The following is a 21,083-nucleotide window of genomic DNA, read 5'->3' on the forward strand; positions in this document are numbered from 1 at the left end:
TGATTAATTATAAATTGAAATTTGGAGGGGTGTGCATCCTGATTCGCAAGGGGGGGGGTTTAATACAGTTGAATGTATAGAGATGGAAGGATATTGTTAGCAGATATCTTATTTGATGGGGTACTATTTACAATTGGTTCTGTGTATGGACTATGTACACCAGGAAGCGATTTATTTTTTAAATTTTAATTTAAAAAAAAATGTTTTTTCTTTCTCTAAGATCTGCTGTCTTTGCTGCTGAATCTTCAGGTTGAGGGAGTCCTGCTCGGGGGAGATTTTAACTGTGTTCTGGACTATAGACTGCATCGTTCAGCACCTTGTAGATCTACCAATGTAAGGGCAAGTAAGGCCCTTCATTATTGGAGGATTTCAATTTAGCTGATTGAAGTATTGGCTCACACAGGATTATGATTTAAATGGTATTTATTTCCAGTCTCGTAGATAACCCACCAGATTCATCAACAGCAAACAAATCCTCTCAACAGCATATTCCACAGTAGCATCTTTCCCTTGGTGTTCTACATTCTCTATTCCATACCCTGTGTTCCATCAGTGTCCCTCAATACATAATAATCGCATTGCATAGAAATAAACACATAAACCAAGATATTACACCCCTCCCTTTTCATGAAAGAACAAATATGACTTCACCAAACTGACCTATTTATACAAATTAACAAAGATCTTATTTAACATAGTCCTTCAAATACGCAGGCCTCTTACTGACCCGCTTGAAATGTGCATTTTGTGCATCATTACTTCTCTTGTCACTTGACTCGTCTTTGTCTTTCCTAAAATTGACCTTCTTATTCAGATTGGTTAAACCGGCATCACCCTTTGAACACTTACACACTCTGTTTACATTCCAGACTCTACCATCCAACACTTTTACCGCTCCATGGCATCTTTGTTACGGGGGACCATTTTGCAGAACCACTCGTGGACATTGCAGGTAGTTTTATCCTCACTAAATCACCAACTTTTACATCACTGACCTTTACTGCTTTCCTCACATCAAAACATTTATTGTTGGTCAACTGCCTATTCATAATCTTCTTTTCAATCTCCTCAAAATCAAACTCCTTTTTGCACGCTCTACCCAACCATGATGGACACACCCTTGTGTTAGGCTTTCTTCCTCTGAGCATTACGAAAGGAGATATCCCTGTTTGTGGCATGTGGGGTGAACCTGTGTGCTACAATGCTGTCTTCAACTGCTTCCTTCCAGTCATTGCCACTCTTCAAAGCACACCTAATACTATTTATTATGACTTTATTGAACCTTTCCACTATACCATTTGTTTGTGGATGATAAATGGAGCTGGTTTTATGCTAAACTCCATTCTCCCTTAGAAAATTTGTCATTTCCTGTGACACTAGTTGTACACCATTATCCGTAATAATGGTAGTGGGATACCCTTCTCTCCTGAATGTCATTTAAAAAAATTGTCGTCCTTGGAGCAAATGTTTTGTACCCATTTCACTTCCACCCACCTGGATAGCATATGAATCAAAACCATACAATACTTTAAACTACCATTACTTCTGTCCGGTCCTACAATGTCCAACCTTACCCTTTCCCATGGTATGGTGGATATGGACATCCGTGTCATGGGCTCCTGCCTAGTAATGTATCCCTTTGCGGAATCATCACACGCAAAACACTCTCTTATTACTCTTTCTATTTCAGTATCCATGCCTGTCCACAAATAATCTTGTTTTACCATCTGTTTCGTCTTGGTCATGCCCTGATGCCCTTCATGCGCTATCTCAAAAATTTAGCATCTCTCACCTGTGGGTGGAAACAGTTTGTCTCCTCATTACAAACTTATCATTCATATGGAATTCATCATATATCTGTCTGACTGCTTCAGGTAAATAACCTTTCCTGACTTCAATACTCTTGACTCCATCACAAATACATTTTTTCAATTTGCATAAAACCTCATCTGATGCCATTGCTTTTTCCCACTCATCTTCAGATACCACTTCTTGGGTTACATTCAGTACTTCTTCATCATCATATTCAGATTCATCAGAGTCATCAAAATTTGTTAACCTAGATAAACAATCTGCACATTTATTTTTAACACCGTGAAGATATTCAACATCCCAATTGTATTATTGCAAATTTGTAAACCATTTCCCAATTCTGGCAGAAACTTTGTCTAGACCTTTGACTGTCAAGATCTCTTTTAGCGGTTTGTGATCTGTCCGGACTACAAACTTGGTGCCCCACAAAAAGGACCTAAACTTTTCAATGGACCATTTTATGGCTAATAACTCCTTTTCTATTGAGTAATTGCATTCTGCCGGTTTCATTACGCAAAACAAATGGGATGTTCGATTCCCCCTTCAATCTGTGATAATACTGCACCTAAACCTTGATTACTTGCATCAGTGGTTAGAATGCTTCGTTTATTTGGATTGAATGACTTCAAAGTAGGTGCAGCATTGAGATCCTTCTTGATCTTTCTAAATTCCACTTTACACTCTTCATCCCAGACAAACTTTGTTCTTTTTTGCTAACTTTCTAATATGGAAACTCTTCCTTGCTAAATCAGGAATTAATCTGGCATAATATTCTGCCATTTCCAAAAATGATATGACTTTGTCTTTTGTGTCTGGACTGGGAAAACTCACAATAGTGTTTCCCAAATCCTGTTTGGGTTTTATGCCTGCCTCAGAAATGTCATGCCCCAAATACTGTATCTGTGATCTGTTGAATTTGCATTTCTCCTTACTGAGCGTAAGCCCAGCTTCTCGAAATATATTTAACACTTTGTACATTCTATCATCATGTTACTTTTTTATCCTTAGTCACACTAAAAAAAACAGTTTTATTGAATGGGAATAGGTTTCAAAGGGCCAGTTTCTCTGACTGGGCTTTCCAATTCGTCTCTGGGGCACTGTGTTGTGCTAAACACATGCTAGACCACCTCGGTCTTTGCATGCGTCTGCTGCCTTACAGATGAAAGGTATTGTTTACTTTAATGGGTTTTCTCTGTGTTGGCAGGTGCAGGTTTTTCTAAGAACAAGGAAGAAAAATTCTTCGGTAGGTTCCTCTCGAGGTTTTTCTCCTGAAAGGTGGACCCCTAGGTACTTGGTGTGGGGGTCCTTTTTCGTAACGAGATGGACCTGTGCGGATAGAGATTTGCACTAGGTCTGGTCGTTCTACAGCCAACCGGTTTCTGTGGAACAAGGTGGGTGAGCCACATTCATCAGGGCTAGACGAGGGGCATCATAGTGTGTGCCCACTGCTATTCACATAAAACAGCGTTGTCTGCATTACTTCAGTACCTCTCCCTGTAGAGATGACAGGAGGGAGGGGTGACAGATGGAGCAGGGATAAATATCCACTTTTTAACCTCAACTATAGGTATGTTACAAAACACTGCATTGTATTATTAGTAGAACAATCCGAGGGGGAAATGGCTAACCCTCTCCGTGTGGTAAGAATGCTCTCCACGGGGGGTGAGACGGCCTGGGACCTGGGGGCCAAATAAGTCATTACTGTCAAGTTTGATGCACACGCGCATCTGGACATGAAAGTGACAATACTAATTTTGCAATACTATCCATTTAAACCAAATTGAGTAAATCACACTGTAAGGCTGCACGCTCAGCGCGTTGCAGCTTGAATTTCAGCAAGTACACTGCACACAAAATATCCCTTCGTTCACTCGAGGGTCCCCGTGCCTGCCTCTCGACCCCAGGTGTGGGGGAGTGACTACCCGCGGATCGTGTCTGCTCTGGGCGCTTACCTTGAGCAAACGTCTCTGGTGGTCCTGCGAGCCGCGTGCGAGAGGTTTCTTCTCCGCAGCCTGCGCCACCAATCTGTTTTTTACACCATGACGCTCCGGGTCGCGTGGTCACGTAATCCTGACTCCAAGATGGCCGCCCACATGGGGAAGGCAGCGGCCATCATGGAGCCAGGCACCAAGAAAAGTGAATTAGAGGCTCTTGTTAGTGAATTATGTGTGCACGGGGGGCCCCCGCGCACCTGTAAACAAAGCCCTGGATCTTCAGTTAAGGCTGCGGGCTGCATGTCAGCCACATACTAATGGGCCACATGTCGTGGTCCCATGCATATCGGGTTGAACACTAACAAGAGCCTCTTATTCATGAATTTAAATTCAGTTAATGCACATGTCAAATTCTCACCAGTCAACTCAGCGCTGCACTTGTTGATCAGCTGAGAATTGTTTTGTCTTTGAAGGAAATGGTGTGGTATTAGCAATACTAAGGTAGAAGTACCTTATTCCTGTCGATTCACATACAAACAAACCATATTTGATCCTTTACAGAGACCGTGCGCTCTCCTTCCTCTTCTAGGTCCTTTGACTCGCATCCAATCCTCACAGCCAATCCAATTTGTGATCCTAGCGCTGGGCCGGTAGCTTCATGGAGCCAGGTTTCGCTGATCTAGATCTAGATTGTGGCTGGTAATGAGATCATGTATGTCATGCGTGTGAGCTGGGAGCGATTGGGTGTTGATGTGGGCGCAGCTGAGTGGAGAGGTTTGAGATGTGCCAGGCTTGGTGGGGTACGGCATGGTGGAGTCCTTTTTAAAAGGGTTTTTTCTAGTGGTCTTATGTTGAGTGGGCAGCTGTAGGATTGCCTCTTTTTGCATTGGTGTTTGAGGGCCTTGTGGTGTTACGGTCAGTTCCAATTTGTGTGGGAGGCACAACACTGTTTCATCTCTGGAGCAAGGGGAGAAAGGGTGGCCGTGTCTATGGCCTTGCTAGTGGCAGACGGAGCAGGAGTGGCAGGTGAGTTGGCAGGAGGGGGGGGTAAGGGAATTAGCAGCATGCATGGTGGTTAGTCCCATGCGAGGTGAGATGAATGTCTCAGTGGGGTTCAGAGATTTGCTGGAGGGTGCATAGGGATCAGAATGCATTATAGTGTAGTCTGGTGCACATGGTGCCGAGGTGGGCCTTTTGGTGGAGTGCACAGGTAGAAAGGGAGATGACTTGGGTAGGAAGTGAGTTGGGGGACTATTGATTGAGTGGGTTGGGGAGTACAGTACCCATTTGTAGTTTTTATTGATGTGGTGGGTGTGACTGCCTAATCGTGTTGCGGTCATCTTGAGCAGATATGCCAAGTATGGTGTCAGGGAGGGCACAAGATCTCTCCTGTGAAGTTAGTATGCCAAATCTGTTTAGTGTGGGCAAGGGCACAGTATTTGGTGCTAGGGTGACCAGGTGCAACATTGCAGCGGGGACATGGACTCACTATTTGGTGCAAGTAAACGGCTGGGTGCAACAATTGGGCAAGGGCCTAGAATCAATATTTCCTGAAAGATAACCGCAAGGTGCAACAGTATGTTTTTAGGTGCAAATAAAAATCAGGGTACAGAAATTGGGCAGGGGCCTAGATTCAATATTTTGTGCAGGATAACGGCACCTATCATCTGTCTATCTCTATCCGATGTTCGGGATGAGGGGCTGACCTGCTACAGCCCCAGCAAAGAGGGACCGGCTGGAGGAAAAAGTACAGTGTGCCAGACTCTTACAGTCTCAGCCTTAACTGGACTCTGTGGTCTAGGCGGCTGCCATGTAGAAGTCATCTGGCTCGGTGTCCTCTTCTTCCTGCACCCCCTCCGGACACTGTGGGAATGAAGTTGGATTCGATGGGTAGAAAAGTGGTCTACTCGGCGGCGACGACGGTCAAGGCTGCCAACGGACTCGCGATCGTGGCCAGATACGACCGAGAGTTGTGGTTTAAACTGGCTCCTCTGCTGGACTTCCTCACTGAGGTCAAGCGGGGTCGAGGCTTTGGAGATTCTTCAAGAAGGCGAGGTGGCGTCGGACCACGTCATCACAGTGGCCCTGGACATCGCTGACACAGGGTTCCGCTAGATGGGAAATGGAGTCTGTCTTCGCCTTCGTGGTTGGCTCAATGCCACCAACTTTCGACAGGATGTCCAGACAAGGGTTTTGGACATGGCCTTTGACAGGGACAACCTGTTCGGGAAGGCTGTGGATGAGTCTCGCCAGGCCATCAAAACAGACACTGAGACTGCATGTGCCCAAGGCACCCTACAGCAACGTCGGACGTCCTTTCGTTCCTCAGGAGGGAAGTCTTTCAGATCATCGAAGGGTTTCCATGGGGCCTCATTCTCTTACCGCCAACCCTCCCGCTCTGCCGCCGAGGAAGCCAACATGGGTTGATCCAAGGCCTTCAGAGGCGGACGTCGTCGGGGACCGCAGAGTAGCCTGTCGACCTCCAAACAGGAGTGAACCGGCCAGGACATCGGGTCCCCGCCCGTGCACCACGGTGGGAGGCTGGCTGGCGAACTTCATCGGCGTGTGGGAGACCATCTCCACTGACAGATGGGTGCTGGATGCACTCGCCCACAGACACACCCTGGAATTTCATCAAAAGTGGCCGAGAATACCACTAGTGGCTCGACCGGAAAACCAGTTCCCTCCGCTTCTGCGGGAGGTTCGGGCAATGTTACAAAAAGGGGCGCTAGAGCTTGTTCCACGGCGACTCCAGGGCCCCGGAGTATACTCAAGGTACTTCCTCGTAAAAAAGACATGGTGGCTAGAGGCCCATTCTCGACCTACAATGGCTCAACAAACACATAAAATCCCAAAAGTTCAGGATGGTCACGCTCCAACACTTGCTTGGACAACTGGAGGAAGGAGATTTCCTGTCGTCGTCAGATCTGGAGGATGCATACTTCCACGTCCCCATTCACAAAGGACTACGCAGGTTTCTACACTTTGTCGTTCAGGTGAAGCATTATCAGTTAAAAGCTCTTCGCTTAGGACTGAAGTCGGCGCCCATAGTCTTCACCAAGTGTTTGGCGCCGGTGGTGGCCCATCTGTGACTGCAAGGGATCCACGTTTACCCCTACCTGGATGATGGGTTCATCCGGGCCAGGTAAAGGGACATCGCCGTCAAGCACACAGCGCGGACTGTCTGCTGACAGACCTGGGGTTCTCGGTGAACTATGCAAAATCCTGCTTGACTCTATTGCAGGATGCTCTGTTCCTGGGATCCAGGCTCAACACTGTCATGCCTGGCGTCACCGTCTGAGGAAAGGATAGCCATCTTGGGCATGGTGCAACGACTGTTGGCACTGGAGATCGCCACAGTGAGGACCAGTAAATCGCTGCTCAGCACGATGGCATCATGCATATGCCTGGTTCGGCTCTGCAGGTTCCGCATGAGGCCCCTGCAGGAGTTCCTCAATGTCGGTGGGTCCAAGTGTCTGGAGGCTTCCAGGCCAGGATTGTTATCGACGAGTTCCGACAGGTGATCAGATGGTGGGGCGTATGCTCCAATATCGCTGGAGGCACAGATTTCCAGAAGCCCCCACCCCATACCAGGAGACTGTCACGACGGATGCGTCTCTGGAAGGTGGGGAGCCCACACTGTCGTCTTCATGCCAGAGGCCTGTGGCTACCGGAAGACAGGGATCTACACACATAAACCTACTGGAACTACGGGTAGTGCTCTGGGCCCTCAAGTCTTTTCTGCCGTCCCTCAAGGGCAAAGTAGTGAGGGTCTTCACGGACAATACCACCACACTGTTTTACATCCGGAGGCAGGGGGGCACCAGACCCCCAGCGCTCTCCAGGGAAGCGCAGGAGTTGTGGCACTGTGCCGTAACCCAGGGGATGTTCCTCATTCCGTTCCACCTGGCAGGAGTACAGAACACTGTCGCAGATTCCCTCGGCAGGGAACTCTGCTCTTGCTACGGGTGGGAACTTCGGCAGGACCAAGTGGACATCTTGTTCGGCAAATGGGGCAATCACCAAATCGATCCGTTTGCAACGGCGACTAACACAAAGTGTCTGAGGTTTGCCAGCAGGTTTCCCCAGCAGGGGAGCATGGGGCGGGGGGGGGTGCATTCTCATTCTCTTGGGACGGCCTGTTTCTGTATGCGTTGTACTCCGTCGACAGGGATTCCAGGGAGGAGTCCAGAGTCGGCCAAGCAGTGCTGCGCCACCTGTTCGCTTGAAGGTGAGCCTTGTGAGGAGGTAAGAGACATTACTTCTGCTGAGCCTTGCCACCTCCCGTGGTTGTGCATGTGCGTACTGCTATGTATTCTTTATTCATGAGCGTGTGACTCCATGCCAGACCCCATGCTGGAGAAGGAACACGTTACCTCTAACTGTTGCTCTCCAGCATAGGTCTGGCATGGATTCACATGCGAACCCTCCCGCTTGCCCCTCTGCAGCTCGTCTCTTGGTCCTACTGCCTCTTTACGTGCTACCAAATCTGAATATGGCTGCCAGAGGAGGGGCTTAGGTGAAGGGCAGTATGACCCAGAGCTCAGTGATTGGTTTATAGGAGAAAGATGGCTCAGAAACGAAACTGATTTTTCTTTTAGAGAGGATTCCCAGCCTGATGGGGAATATTCATGAGCATGTGAATCCATGCCAGACCCATGCTAGAGAACAACAGTTACAGGTAAATAACCTGTTCCATATTTCCCCCTTAATGCTTTCCATGCTGCATTTTTGCAAAAGAAAGTTGACAATCAAGTGGTTTTCTTCCATGTCTATACTGCTAAAGCATATATAATAATTTTCTTTGTTGCATTTAGCCCAGGGGGCAAATAAGTGCTTCAAAATGACAATTGCTAAGGCTAACCAAAAACGCACAATGTTTGATGTAAATTGAGTCATACATGCACAATGGCGACAAACACGTTGCACCACATCTAAATTGAATCTACGAAGTATCGCATAGGAGCTAGGATCTCGCTGTTATTCTTAAATTGGTACACAAGTGAAATGATTGGCCTTTTTTTCACAGTGAAATATTCTAAAATGCATAGTCCTGCATCTGAAGGCACAGATGATGTAAAGGGTAACCCAACTTCCTCCTGTCCGTCACCACAGCAGGTTAGTCATACAAGATGCTTAACCAGTTTACATTGGTACTACTCCTAATATTATGTTAGTTGATTGCTCTATCTCTTATGCTTACTTGTTGAAATTGCTAATGTTATCGTTCCATGAAATTCCTAATGTACATGTCCAATTCCCCAATAATGTGAACAATTGTTCTGTGCGACTTGACAAAGTAGTACTTAATTTAGAAGTGTTTATGAAGTTTACTTTTAGGACTGTGTGTGTGCTTTATTTATGTTAAATGTTACCACACAATTGAGTAAATGGGTACATTTGTAAAGACTTGTCTCAAAAGGCTATCCTGAAAATGCTTTTCAAATTCATAAAACACAATACATGAAAATACATTTTAGAGATCAAAAGTTACATAGGACTTTATACTACTTTTCTAAGAATTACCATAATTCTTGGCTCCAAAAGCATCAATTTCAGTTCATTTTTGCGATCAGACCAAAATCACCATTGTTCTCCTTTGGAGATGGGACACCTATAACACTGGGGAGGGGATACTCTGGTGCCTTTGCTGAAGAACTATTATTAAAAGTAAGTAACTTTATTTCTGCAGAAAGGGATCCTCCCAGATGTATAAGCTAGGACTTTGTTATAGAGCTGCAATCCCCATTTTAGTCAGTCAAGGCTGGGTGCAATTAGGACAATCTCTCAAGTAAGATTTGTTGGCTGCTTTACTAAATTTGATATTGCTTTCAAGTCTCAACACTAAATAAAAGATGTTAATAGATCTCAAACTTCTGTAACTGCCTTGAAAATAGAAGTCCTTCTTGGAAAGTGCCTGTCCTACGGCATTAGGAGCATGAGATATCCAAGCATGTTGTTTTATCTACGTCGTACTTAAATGCTTTCTTGACATTGAGTATGCGAATGAGGCTCCCCAAAAAAACAACAAAAAAAATGTAAACTTATTTAATTACCTGACTGACTGGATTTCAGTTAAAACATTTTGGAAGGTGTTGTATGTTACATGCTCTGCTGGCATACATTATAGCAACTAAGAACCCCACTTTAAAAGGCCAGTTTAAGAACTCCCATTAATATTGAGCTAGCAATAGCAAATTCAATCGCATTTTCAGGCGTTCATCGACAAGAAGAAAAAACGCACGGTAAGTTCTTTACTTTTGAGGGCACCCCAGCCAGGGGATACCTTCCCGGGTTCCTCTCGGTCCGGGAGGGGCGTTGATCGCTCTGATACCGGGGTTCGCCCTGAGGTACCCGTTGGGCCTAATAATTCTACCGGAGTTTTCTCCGAGGGTCTCCGTAAGGGGCATGTGAACACCAGAGTACGCTCCGAGGCTCCTCCTGTGGGGGCTGTTTGTAGACCCAGTTCTACTGAGTCGTGGGGTACCGGAGTTCGCTCTGCGGCCTCTGTCGGCTTCCCTCAAAAACAAAACCGTGGTGCGCCCCGAGGCCTTGGCTGGGCTTGTAGTTACCGAACGGACGTTCGAGGCCCGCACAAAAAAGTCCTGTTACCGGACCTGGGTCCGAGGTCCCTCGTACAGAGGCAAAAGCTACCAACAGTTCTGAGAGGCTGGTCAAGGCTTTGTCGGGGAAAGCGCACCGTTCCCGCTCTTGTGGTGACACCAGATCTGTTGAGGGGGCAAAGAAGCAAAGTTCTTTTACCGGCAGTGCCGAGGTCCTTCCTTCGAGGGCTCAGTTGGCGGTTGGTATGTCACAAAAACATTCCAGGCCTAATAGTACCGGCTCGGCTGAGGTTCCTTATGTTGAGGCTAAGATTAAGACCCCTGATTCATCAACGGGGACCCCTGCCTCACTTCCTCACGTGCCGCAGTTCCCCTCAGATGGCGCACGTTCCCGCCACGACTGCGGTGGCCATTTTGGGTGCTACCCCTACAACTACGCCATCGGCTTCTGGTGTAGGGCTCGGTCTCTTGGGTGAACCTAAGGTCCCTTGTGCGCATCCTTACCGGCCGGTTTATGATTGGAACGCCCGGATGCCTCTTCCGCACAATGTTTCGTTGCCCGCAGGGACGGCTCCTTTGATTTATGTGGATACGTCGGTGGAGGGCCCGGTGTGGCACCCTTCCCCGTTACGTCCCTGGACTTGTCCACCTCATGAGAGGCCTCCTCAGGTCCCGAAACAATCTCCTGAGGATGCCTTTTTCGGTAAATTTCAAGCGCTTATGCGCACCGACCCCATTAGGGAATATTTCAAAGGGCTTTTCAATGAGATGTCCACCGGCGCCTCCGGCTCCACCTGTTCCTCAGGTGCTTCCGCCGGTGTCTCCCTTGCCCGTGGTGCCCCCCCCTCTCCCGCCTTTGCCTCCATTGTCCCCAGTGGGCAAGGCAGTGCCTGACACGGCTCAGCGGGATCCTGACCTGTCAGATGACCCCAAGGCGATCAGGACAACGAGGACCTTCCCCGCTCGATCAGAGCCTTTCATGACCGGGTACTGGACATGATGAGTTTCTTAGATGTCCCGGTGCCCGAGGCACCGGCTCCGCAGCAGGGCGTGCTTTCTGGGGCGTTCACCCTGTCTCCCTTGGAACGTACCGGCCTGTTCCTGCAGAGGTCCGAAGAGTCTGGGAAAAGCGACATGCAGGACTTTTTGTCAATAAAAAGATTGACGCTAGGTACAGGCTGCATTCTTCGGAAGAGGTGGCTCTGTCGTCTTGTTCGCCTCCCTCCTCTACGGTGGTGGCTGCGGCCACTTTGCAGTCCAGGCCTGCAGCATCCTCTTCCATGACGGCTACTCAGGTTCTGGGTAAGGAGGACAAGCTCCTCGACTCCCTCGGGAGGAAAAATCTTCGCCAACTCGGCCTTGCAGGTTAAGCAGGCCAACGCCAAATTGATATTGGCGGGAGCGAACATGCGGATGTGGAAAGGTCTGTCAGAGTTTGAGGAGCACATCCCGGTCGAGAAGCTGGAGGACTTCAGAGGAGGCCTTTCAGATGCCAGGGTCTTGGGCCAGGATCTCCTGGAGGCTGCGGCTCATGTAGACACCTCGGCTCGAGGCCTCATGCTCGGGGTTGATACCTCACGGCAGGCGTGGCTGCATGCCACTCAATTTTCTAGAGAAATGCAAGACAAGATGTTGGACTTTCCATTCGATGGTAAGGAGCTTTTTCATTCTTCTACTGATGTAGAGCTCACCGAAACCAAGGCTAGCACCAAGACGGCTAAATCATTGGCGGTTCTGGTTAGACCTCCTTTCAAATCCCAGAGACCGTTGTTGCAAAGTCGAGCCTCCTCTGGTTTTAGGGGCTTCCTCGACCGCAAATCTCGCAGAGTGGATACTCCTGTGGGGAATAACTGCCATAGACAACAACGCACAGGGCTTTTCTCCCACTCCTCCGCCTCCTCATCAGGTTCAGGTGGCACTGCCACCGATAAACCTGCCAAATGAGGGTTTTCCGCGCTCGCACGAGACCCCGGTGGGAGGACGCATTGCGTCTCATTGGGAGGCGTGGCAGACCATCACAGAAGACAGATGGGTCTTGTAAGTCGCCCGAGCGGGCTTCCGCTTACCTTTACCTCCTACCCCACCCCTCAACCCTCCTTTTCAGCTGTTGGGCTCACCCTCCCTCAAGGCCGAGGTTCAGAAACTTCTGAACCTCAGAGCTGTGGAAACCGTTCCCCTTGGGGAGCGAGGGGAGGGCTTCTACTCCCGGCTGTTTACGGTGCCCAAACCCAACCAGGCTGGCCTGCGCACCATCCTAGACCTTTCCCAGTTCAATCTTTTCCTACCCCAAGAGAAATTCAAGATGATGACGCCCGGCCAGATACGCTCCTCTTTGCAGATGGGCAATTGGCTCAGCGTGGTGGATCTTCAGGATGCATACATGCATATCCTGATTTGGAGTCCACACAGGAGATACCTCTGCTTCTCTTTGGGAGAGGAGCACTTCCAGTTTCGGGTGCTTCCTTTTGGCCTCAGCTCGGCGCCGCGTGTCTTCACGAAGATGATGTCGGTGATTGCGGCCTATCTTCGTCTCCAGGGTGTCCATGTGTATCCTTATTTAGACGACTGGCTCTTACGCAGCCCTTGTCCGTTGACAGCAGCGGGCAACCGCCAGTCTCTCCTTCAGCTCCTGTTCCATCTTGGGGTATCGGTGAACTGGCGGAAATCCTCCATGACGGTCTCACAGGACCTGATCTTCCTGGGTTTTCGTTGGAACACGATCGACTGCAGAGTGTATCTGACCGGCGACAGAATGGCAGATCTGTTGGCCACGTGTCAGATGTTTGCGCGGTCGGAGAGCATGTCGGCCTGGTTGTTGCAGAGGCTTCTGGGCCTCATGGCCTCGTGTGTACTGGCTCTTCCTCTTCCTTTTCCTCTTGCTCGTCTCAAAATGAGACGGACCCAGATGGCTCTTCGGAATTCATGGCGTCAGGCAGTGGATCCGGATTCCATGCGGATAATGATTCCGGATTCCTTGAGAGTGGACCTGGACTGGTGGTAATCTCTCAGCAACCTGTCGGTGGGCACGGGGTTTCAGGACCCAGCCCCCATGGTGACGATCACGACGGACTCCTCCCTTCTGGGGTGGGGTGCGACGTTAGATCTTCTTCAGGTCTCGGACCTCTGGTCGCCTCAGGACAAGCTCCTTCACATAAATCATTTGGAGCTTCTGGCAATCTTTCTGGCGCTCGGGGCATTCAGACCACTCATTGTCAACAGGGTGGTCCGCATAAGAACGGACAACGTGGTTTCAATGTATTACATCAACAAGCAAGGGGGCACCACTCCCCCCCCCCCCCCCCCCAAATGGACCTGTCCATCCAGATTTGGGAGGGAGTGGGCCGTGCTTCATGGTGTCTGGCTGCTTGTAGTGCACATCCTGGGGCCAGCTGAACGTCACAGCGGATGCCCTCAGCCGGCGGACAGTGGTCAGCTACGAGTGGGAGTTGAAGGCGGAGGTCCTATCGTGGATTTTCTTGCGTTGGGGCACACCGGAGGTGGACCTCTTCTCTACGGCGGTAAACAAGAAGATTCCTCAGTATGCCTCCAGAGGGGGGGGCTGGGAGCCTGCTTTGTGAGGGATGCTTACGAGATTCCATGGCACAACATGATAGCTTATGCCTTCCCGCCTCTGGTTCATCGAGCAATTTGGAAGTTGAAGAACTCTGTGAACTGTTCCCTTCTGCTGATAGCTCTGTGGTGGCCGGCCAGGTTTTGGCTGTCAGAACTGCAACACCTGTCGGCGTACCCGCCAATCGGGTTACCAGTAACTCCCGATCTTCTTCACCAAGGGGAACAGATGTGGCACCCCTCCCCGCAATCGCTCAGCTTGGCGGCATGGTGCCTGAGTTCAAGTCTTTAGAGCATCTGAGTTTGTCTGCGGATAACATGCGCATTATCCAGGCAACCAGGAAACCCTCGACCAGATCTCGGTACAGGAGTAAATGGCTCAGGTTCTGTCATTGGTGTTTGGAGAAGAAGTTGGATCCGAGGATGGCCACGATTGACACAGTGCTGTCCTTTGTGTCTTCTGAGTCAAGGGTTCATGTTCTGTCATGCAGGACTTATCTCTCAGCGGTTTCCGCTTACCTTTCTACAGACCTGTGTTCTTATTCTATAACTAACCCAGTGTTGAAGAGGCATTTTTCTGGCTTGGCATGCCTCTACCCTCCGGTGCGTAATCCGCACCCGCCATGGGACCTAAATGTAGTCCTGACGGCACTGTGCCATAAACCCTTTGAAACAATGGCTACGGTGGACCTCAAGTACTTGTCTTGGAAAGTGTCTTTTCTGGTTGCCGTTACGTCAGCGAGGAGAGTGAGTGAGCTCCAGGCATTGTCGGTGGAGCATCCTTTCTTGGTCTTTCACAAGGACAAGGTAGTCCTTTGGACAAACCCGGCTTTCCTGACCGAATTCCATCTGAATCAGTCGATCTCCCTGCCGGCCTTTTTTCCGAACCCTGCCTCAGAGGCTGAAAGAGTTCTACACTGTCTTGATGTCCGAAGAGCTCTTAAGTTCTACCTGGACAGGACTTCCGAGCTTAGGAGTTCTTCTCAACTTTTTGTGACCTTCGATAACCCTCAGGGCAAGCCGGCATCTAAGGCATCTATTTCCAGGTGGATTGCCACCTGCATCACAGTCTTTCACCGTCCAAAGGCTGAAACCTCCTAAAGGTATTCATGCGCACCTGGTGCGGGGCAAGGCAGCTGCGGTTGCTTTTCAGAAATGTCTCCTGGGAGTCCATCGCTAGGGCAGCTACTTGGGCCTCCCCATCAGCTTTCTGTAAGCATTACTGTCTCGACATGTGCTCTAGAGCTGACGCTCAGTTTGGTCAGGCTGTGCTGAAGAACCTTTTTCAGTAAGGGGCATTTCCATCCACCCGTAGTTCCTGTAAGGAGTGCTTGGGAATCTCCCACAAGTATGGAGGAAAGGGGACGGGACGTAGGAGTATTACCAGGTTACTCACCGTAGTGACCACCTTACTCCTAGTCCATAGTCCCCTTTCCTCCATGCGCCCGCCTGCCATCCCCTCTAATAAGGTTCCTCTGTTATTGCTAATGGGTCTGTGACCCGGCGATAGAAAAGGACTGATGGGCGATGCGCGGGGCGGAGCCAAGGTGGGCGGGGTTACGGCCACGTGCCGGGCCCCGCGCAGGAAAGAGAGGAGGGACACATTTTTGAAAAAAATGTGGATGCTTTTTACAAAGTGCTCCGGTCCCGTCCAACAGGACGGAGAGATGTCCCACGAGTGTGGAGGAAAGGGGACTATGGACTAGGAGTAAGGTGGTCACTATGGTGAGTAACCTGGTAAGATTTCGCTGTGTGCGTTGTGGGGCACTGGCCTTAGAAAAGCATAATGAAAATGTCAGCTTGAAAATAATGTGGAGCTACATCCTAAGTTTGAAGTTTTTTTTTCTCTCTGATAGAGATAGGTGTGTGCAGATGTTTGCCCTTTTCATTTAAACCCTGGTTCGTCCTGAAGAAGGCTGGGCCAGATAAGTCATTTTGGTCCGTAGAAGCCGAAACATGTGCAGGCCATTCTTTGACTAGCTCGTTATATTAACATCTCTAGACTCATTTCTTTGGAGGCATTGAAGCCCAGTTGGCATCATTTACCCTAGGGGTGAAGTTTCTGCCCTCAGGCTCTAGAGAGGGACAGATTGCGGTAGTGTTGTAAGGCAGGTTTTTACAAACTGCGACTTCTTAGGAAAGTACTTCCCTATGAGCCATGGCAGCTTCGGACATCAGTAGTTACTGCTTCCTTTGCAGGTGCTCTATATTACTGTAACGGGATCTATTTGGGGAAAACTGATTATTTTTTATTTTTTTGGTCCATAATCTTCAGGTTCTGCAAAATGCTGCTGCACGTGTGGCGCTTAAAGCACCATTTCGGTCTTCGGCCTCGCAATTGTTGGCCAAACTCCATTGGCTTCCAGTTGAGTCGCATTAAGTAAGACACTGTGTATGGTTCATCGTGCTTTCACATTGGCCCTCTTTTCTACAAACTAGACCCCTTATCGGCCTGTGCGCACCTTACGCTCATCGGCCAATTTACTCGGAGTCCCTCCGTTTCGCAAAGCTCGAACAGGAGGGTGTTCTTTTTCGGTGCTCACACCAGTTCTGTGGAATTCTCTCCCAGGCACTTTACGGGTGATTCCTGACCATCTTTGGTTTCGCAGAGCACTCAAGGCTTTTTTGTTTTGATTTAGGTGGGCTGTTTCTTTGTACGTTAGTGTTCTTTTGCTCCCCTCTTACTGGTTTGGATAGTGCCCAGATGCCTTTTTTGGCCATGGTCTTGCGCTCTATTAATCTCTCTACATTAGTTTCCGAATTGAACCTTGCACATATAAAAAGAACTTGGGTAGAGCTAACGCACAAGTGTGGCTCTAGGTGTGACTTCTATTAGGACTGTTATGTTTGGCTTTGTGCCTTTTTTTTCCCCAATGTCTGTCTTCTTTCTCTAATCTGTATCTGGTAGCACTTGGTGTTTTTTTTGTGTTCTTGAGATGGGCATGGTGTTTTATACCAAAGAACATATGCGTTTGTTTTGTGCTTGTAATGTTTCTTTTTGTAAGAATTGTTTTAGTATTTTTTTGTTGTAAATTGACACTTTTTTTTAAAGAAAAGAAAATCTGGCTTTTAATTAAATTCTAATCTATTTTCTCAATTTCCTTTCTTATGCCATTCATTCTTTGCAATTTAACAAGCAAAACCTTGTTGTCTTTCATTGTGTGGTATTGGGACCTGTTCTTTCTCGTCTTTGGTATGTTTTAACCCCACTGTTTGATGTCCTGTCTAAATAATTCCATGTGGGTTGATTGTTTTTGTGTGCTTTTCTCATCCTCCCTGATTGTGTTTTACCAAAGTGAAAAAGTTTCTCGAGACAGGAGCTATCGATGAGGTCCCCAAAAATGTTCTCCTGACTACTCGTAAACAAGAATAGTCACATAGGCCAGCCTACCATTCTGGAATAGTACTTACTTTCCCCCAAAATAGTTCAAGATCTCTCCAGCACAGATTCATTCTTCCTACATGACACAGGATTGGATGTGCACTGTCAATATGCATAATCCATATTTCCATGTACCCATCTGGCCACACCCACTGATAAGTCTCTCTTTAGGTGGGGGTGGTCAAGAGGGAGGTGGGGGGGTTGGGGTGGTCGAGTGGGCAGTCCATTTCAGTATAGGCTGTGTGACTTGTCACTTTTGACAAGGAAAAGAAACGCCACTCCCATACCCAAACCAACAAAGTTACTACAAGTCCCAATACTACCCCCTAAGGAGAAGACTCTGATACCATATGGCTATATGTATCTTTGTAATGTCACCCCATTTATGTGGAATCACAGTACTGGGACGAAGAAGCCCCATGGGGGTGGGGGTAAGAAGACCAAGAGAAAAGCGCATACAGCGCTTTAGTCTTCCTTTTACTGAAAATATGAACCCAAAAAAAGGAAAGGGGGAAACCCGTGCAGAAGGTGGAGAAATGCCTGTGAGTGCGGGTATACCAATTGCAGTCTACACCAAAGGCTGTTTTAACCAAGTGTGGGAAAGTTGCAGCGGCCTGTCGCCTGGTTGGCAGGCAGTCTGGGCCTGTGAACGTGGGCAGCGTTCACAAACTGGTACGACCACAGTCTCACGGACAGCCGCGAAATTGGTAAACTAACGCAAATGTGTTTGTTCTCCTGCACAAACAACCCCCTTTTTTAAATACACTTTTAGATTCCAATTCTTTCATACCAATAGTAACAATCGGATAACTAACACGAGGATGTACACATTTTGAGATGCATGAAATATCCTAATACTATTCTTGAAAAAATTAACCGTACTTAAAAACTATATCCACAAACCCCCCCTTTAACAGCAGGATAGACTAGCTATTTATGGGCAAACACCTTCCAAGCCACCGGCTACAGGCTATCCCTGAGTCGCCTGAGACCCTGGACAAATATCCCAGAAAATTGGAACTTTGGTGGCTGGGTAAGACGTTGTTACATCGCCAGGAGTTTTTTTTTGCTGAAAAACTCATCAAAAAATAATGTGGGGATGGTGAAAGGGATATTAAGGGGTAGTGGGGGTGTGTGGGAAATTAGGGACTGGATAATACGGAAGGTGGGCTTTGGGTCCCCCAGATATAAACATTTTTGAGTTTTTCCAGCTGAAAATATTCAGCAAAATATTCTGTGGGGAGCAGTGGGGGTGAAATAATAAATGGCATTCTAAGAACATAGAACCGGTGGCTGGTGTAGGCGACGCAGAGTGGAGGGAAGAGCCACATCTTGGGAACCTCTGCCTAAGGGCCTGGTGCGCTTTATAAATGAATAAAAAATACAATCCAAACCCCCAGTGACCTGGGTTACTGCCATGGAGCGCTGAAAACCGAGCTATTGCCGGCTGGTACAAGCAGCACCATCTGTGTGGAGAGCGGCAACACAGATGGAGACCCTATTAGGACCTGTTGACTAGCTGGGGAGCGTCTAGTACCGTGGATCAACTTAAGCAGGTACTGGACGGGGAGAGTGGGAGCAGGTCATATGAGTGAACTATATAAAACTAAAGGAAATAAACCTAACGTTGCATTACAGCATACATATATAGTAACTGCTGGTACAAGGACAGACTAGTACGCCCACTCCACTGGGGAAATACCACAAGGGGAGCAATAGGCACCACTGTGCTTTAGAAATGCGTACTCTTCCTTGTCTCAGTGGTTTGGGAGACCCAACTGAAGAAACAGTTGACAGACTAACAAACCGTGTATTCTGTGCTAGGGCAAAAAATACACAGTCCTTGGCAGCTGAGTATACCAAGGCTGTGAGTTAACTTAAAGCAACATAGAGTGACTCATAAGAAAAGGGAAAACAAGTTTTTGATTTATATAGAAAATTGAATTGTGGAAGTCAGCGTTTGCTAGTGGAACTAGTTATTTTGGAACATTTGTTTGATGCAGACTTTGGATGAAGAACGCAGGAGAACCCTATTGTTTGGAACTTTGGTTGGTTAATCATAAAGGATAACTTATAGGCGGCCAGCCAACAGACTCTTATTCCATTGGATCATTTGAAAATAACATGGTTATGGGCCTTAGTTCCACTTTCAGGTCCTTTTCATGCCTCGTTCATGGTGGCAGGTGGGGGAAGGCAGGCAGGCAGCAGTATGGGTGGGGGTCTTGGAGAGTTAGAAAAAGATTGTCACCAAAAGCCTCAGCATCCAGTTAGTCACGTTCTAGTCTATGAGTGTGGCTGCCCAGAGACCAGCCAGTGCTTCGTGTGCATTCTGTATCACACGCTTACCCGGACTCTCTTGTCTTCATAGAACTTACCGGTTACTTCTATGGCCGGTCAGAGCACTCGCTCGCTGTCGCCGGTACCTTAGAAAGGAGAGAAGAAAGAACAAGTTAGTCGCAGCGAGCACCCGCGCCAGCATACTTATTGCGCCCGAGGCCAGCTGCGGGAGTCACAGCTCCATATTCGCCCACTGCATCTCGCCTCTGGCGTGCAGCTTTAACTCCGAGCCGCATCCGATCCATTTGCCGGCTCATCCAGCACTGAAGCGATTCCTGGAACACGTGCAGAGGAGACAAAAGCTACAGTTAGGAACTTTTTCACACACTGCGTGACCTCCTCGCCACAATACCTAATAGACTACGCCTGCAACACCTGTGTACTAGACCCATTGAGGTAACTGGGTATCTTGGGACTATAATACTCACTCGGCTACTATACTTACCTGACGAGGGTCGGCACCCGAATCCAGTGAGTTAACTGGTTTCACCAAACTCTTCCTCAGCACAAGGAACCCAGTGCAGCAACTGGTTCCCAGGGGCACTTAACTGGAGCACAAGTCACAAGGACTCCTAGCCATACAGTCACACAACTCAGCGGCCTCCACAACCCGACCAGTGCACCGTCACGTACAGCAGTTATCACCACCCAACCCCGGCCCCTTACTCTGTCAAGGCGGACATAAGGAGTCTATCTCGTTTGATCTTATTTCAGCCCCACAGTTCCAGATGATACTTGGCATACCCTGGCTTGAAATGCACAACCCATGAATAGAGTGCGTGCCAGAACATTAACCTTTCCCAGAGAGTGCAGTCGCTGTTATGGGACGACGAACCAGACACCTGAACTCCCACTACTCGCATCTCCGAAGATAGCACTAGCACTAGTACTAGGATTGCCAGGAGTCCTACTTACCGAATATCAGGAATTCCAAGACGTGTTCGCCAAAGTACAGGCTAACACGCTGCCACTGCACCGCTCCTACGACTGTTAGATCGACTTGATAGCGGGAGCCCAAGTCCCATGTAGTCGTATCTACGCCTTACGGAAGGGGAGAACATTCACCTGAAGAATTACCTGGACCAATACCTCGTGAACAGTTTCATTCGTCCTTCGAAGTCACCCGCGGCCTCTCCCCTCTTCTTCGTGCCTAAGGAGGGGGACCTAAGAAAATACATTGATTACCGAGCACTAAATCAGGTCACGGTGAAGAACCGATACCCGTTAACCCTAATCCCTGTACTACTCGATCAAGTAAGGCAAGCGCAGATATTCACAAAATTAGATCTCCGAGGAGCCTACCACCTGGTGTGCGTAAAGGAGGGCAATGAATGGAAGACTGCGTTTCGTACCAGGTATGGTCTTTACGAGTACCAGGTGATGCCATTAGGGCTGTGTAATGCTCCAGCGACATTCCAACACTTCATGAACGATGTTCTGCGAGAGCTACTGGACGTGTGTGCACTAGTGTACATTGACGACATA

General features: G+C 48.4%; 1 protein-coding gene across 5 annotated transcripts in view; it reads left to right on the plus strand.

Moving 5' to 3' along the window:
• GON4L (gon-4 like) overlaps positions 1-21,083 on the plus strand; it is a 2,357,623-nt gene that overhangs the window by 105,674 nt on the left and 2,230,866 nt on the right. For 4 of the 5 annotated variants that reach the window (XM_069649947.1, XM_069649953.1, XM_069649967.1 and 1 more), the window contains exon 3: positions 8,776-8,864. The exons of the other annotated variant lie outside the window; for it this stretch is intronic. In XM_069649947.1, the coding sequence (XP_069506048.1) occupies positions 8,776-8,864 (89 nt within the window). The remainder of the gene's footprint in view (positions 1-8,775; positions 8,865-21,083) is intronic. 5 annotated transcript variants of the gene reach the window in all.

This window comes from Ambystoma mexicanum, chromosome 1p, assembly GCF_040938575.1.
Source record: "Ambystoma mexicanum isolate Mex_15411 chromosome 1p, UKY_AmexF1_1, whole genome shotgun sequence".
Classification (NCBI taxonomy): Eukaryota; Metazoa; Chordata; class Amphibia; order Caudata; family Ambystomatidae; genus Ambystoma; species Ambystoma mexicanum.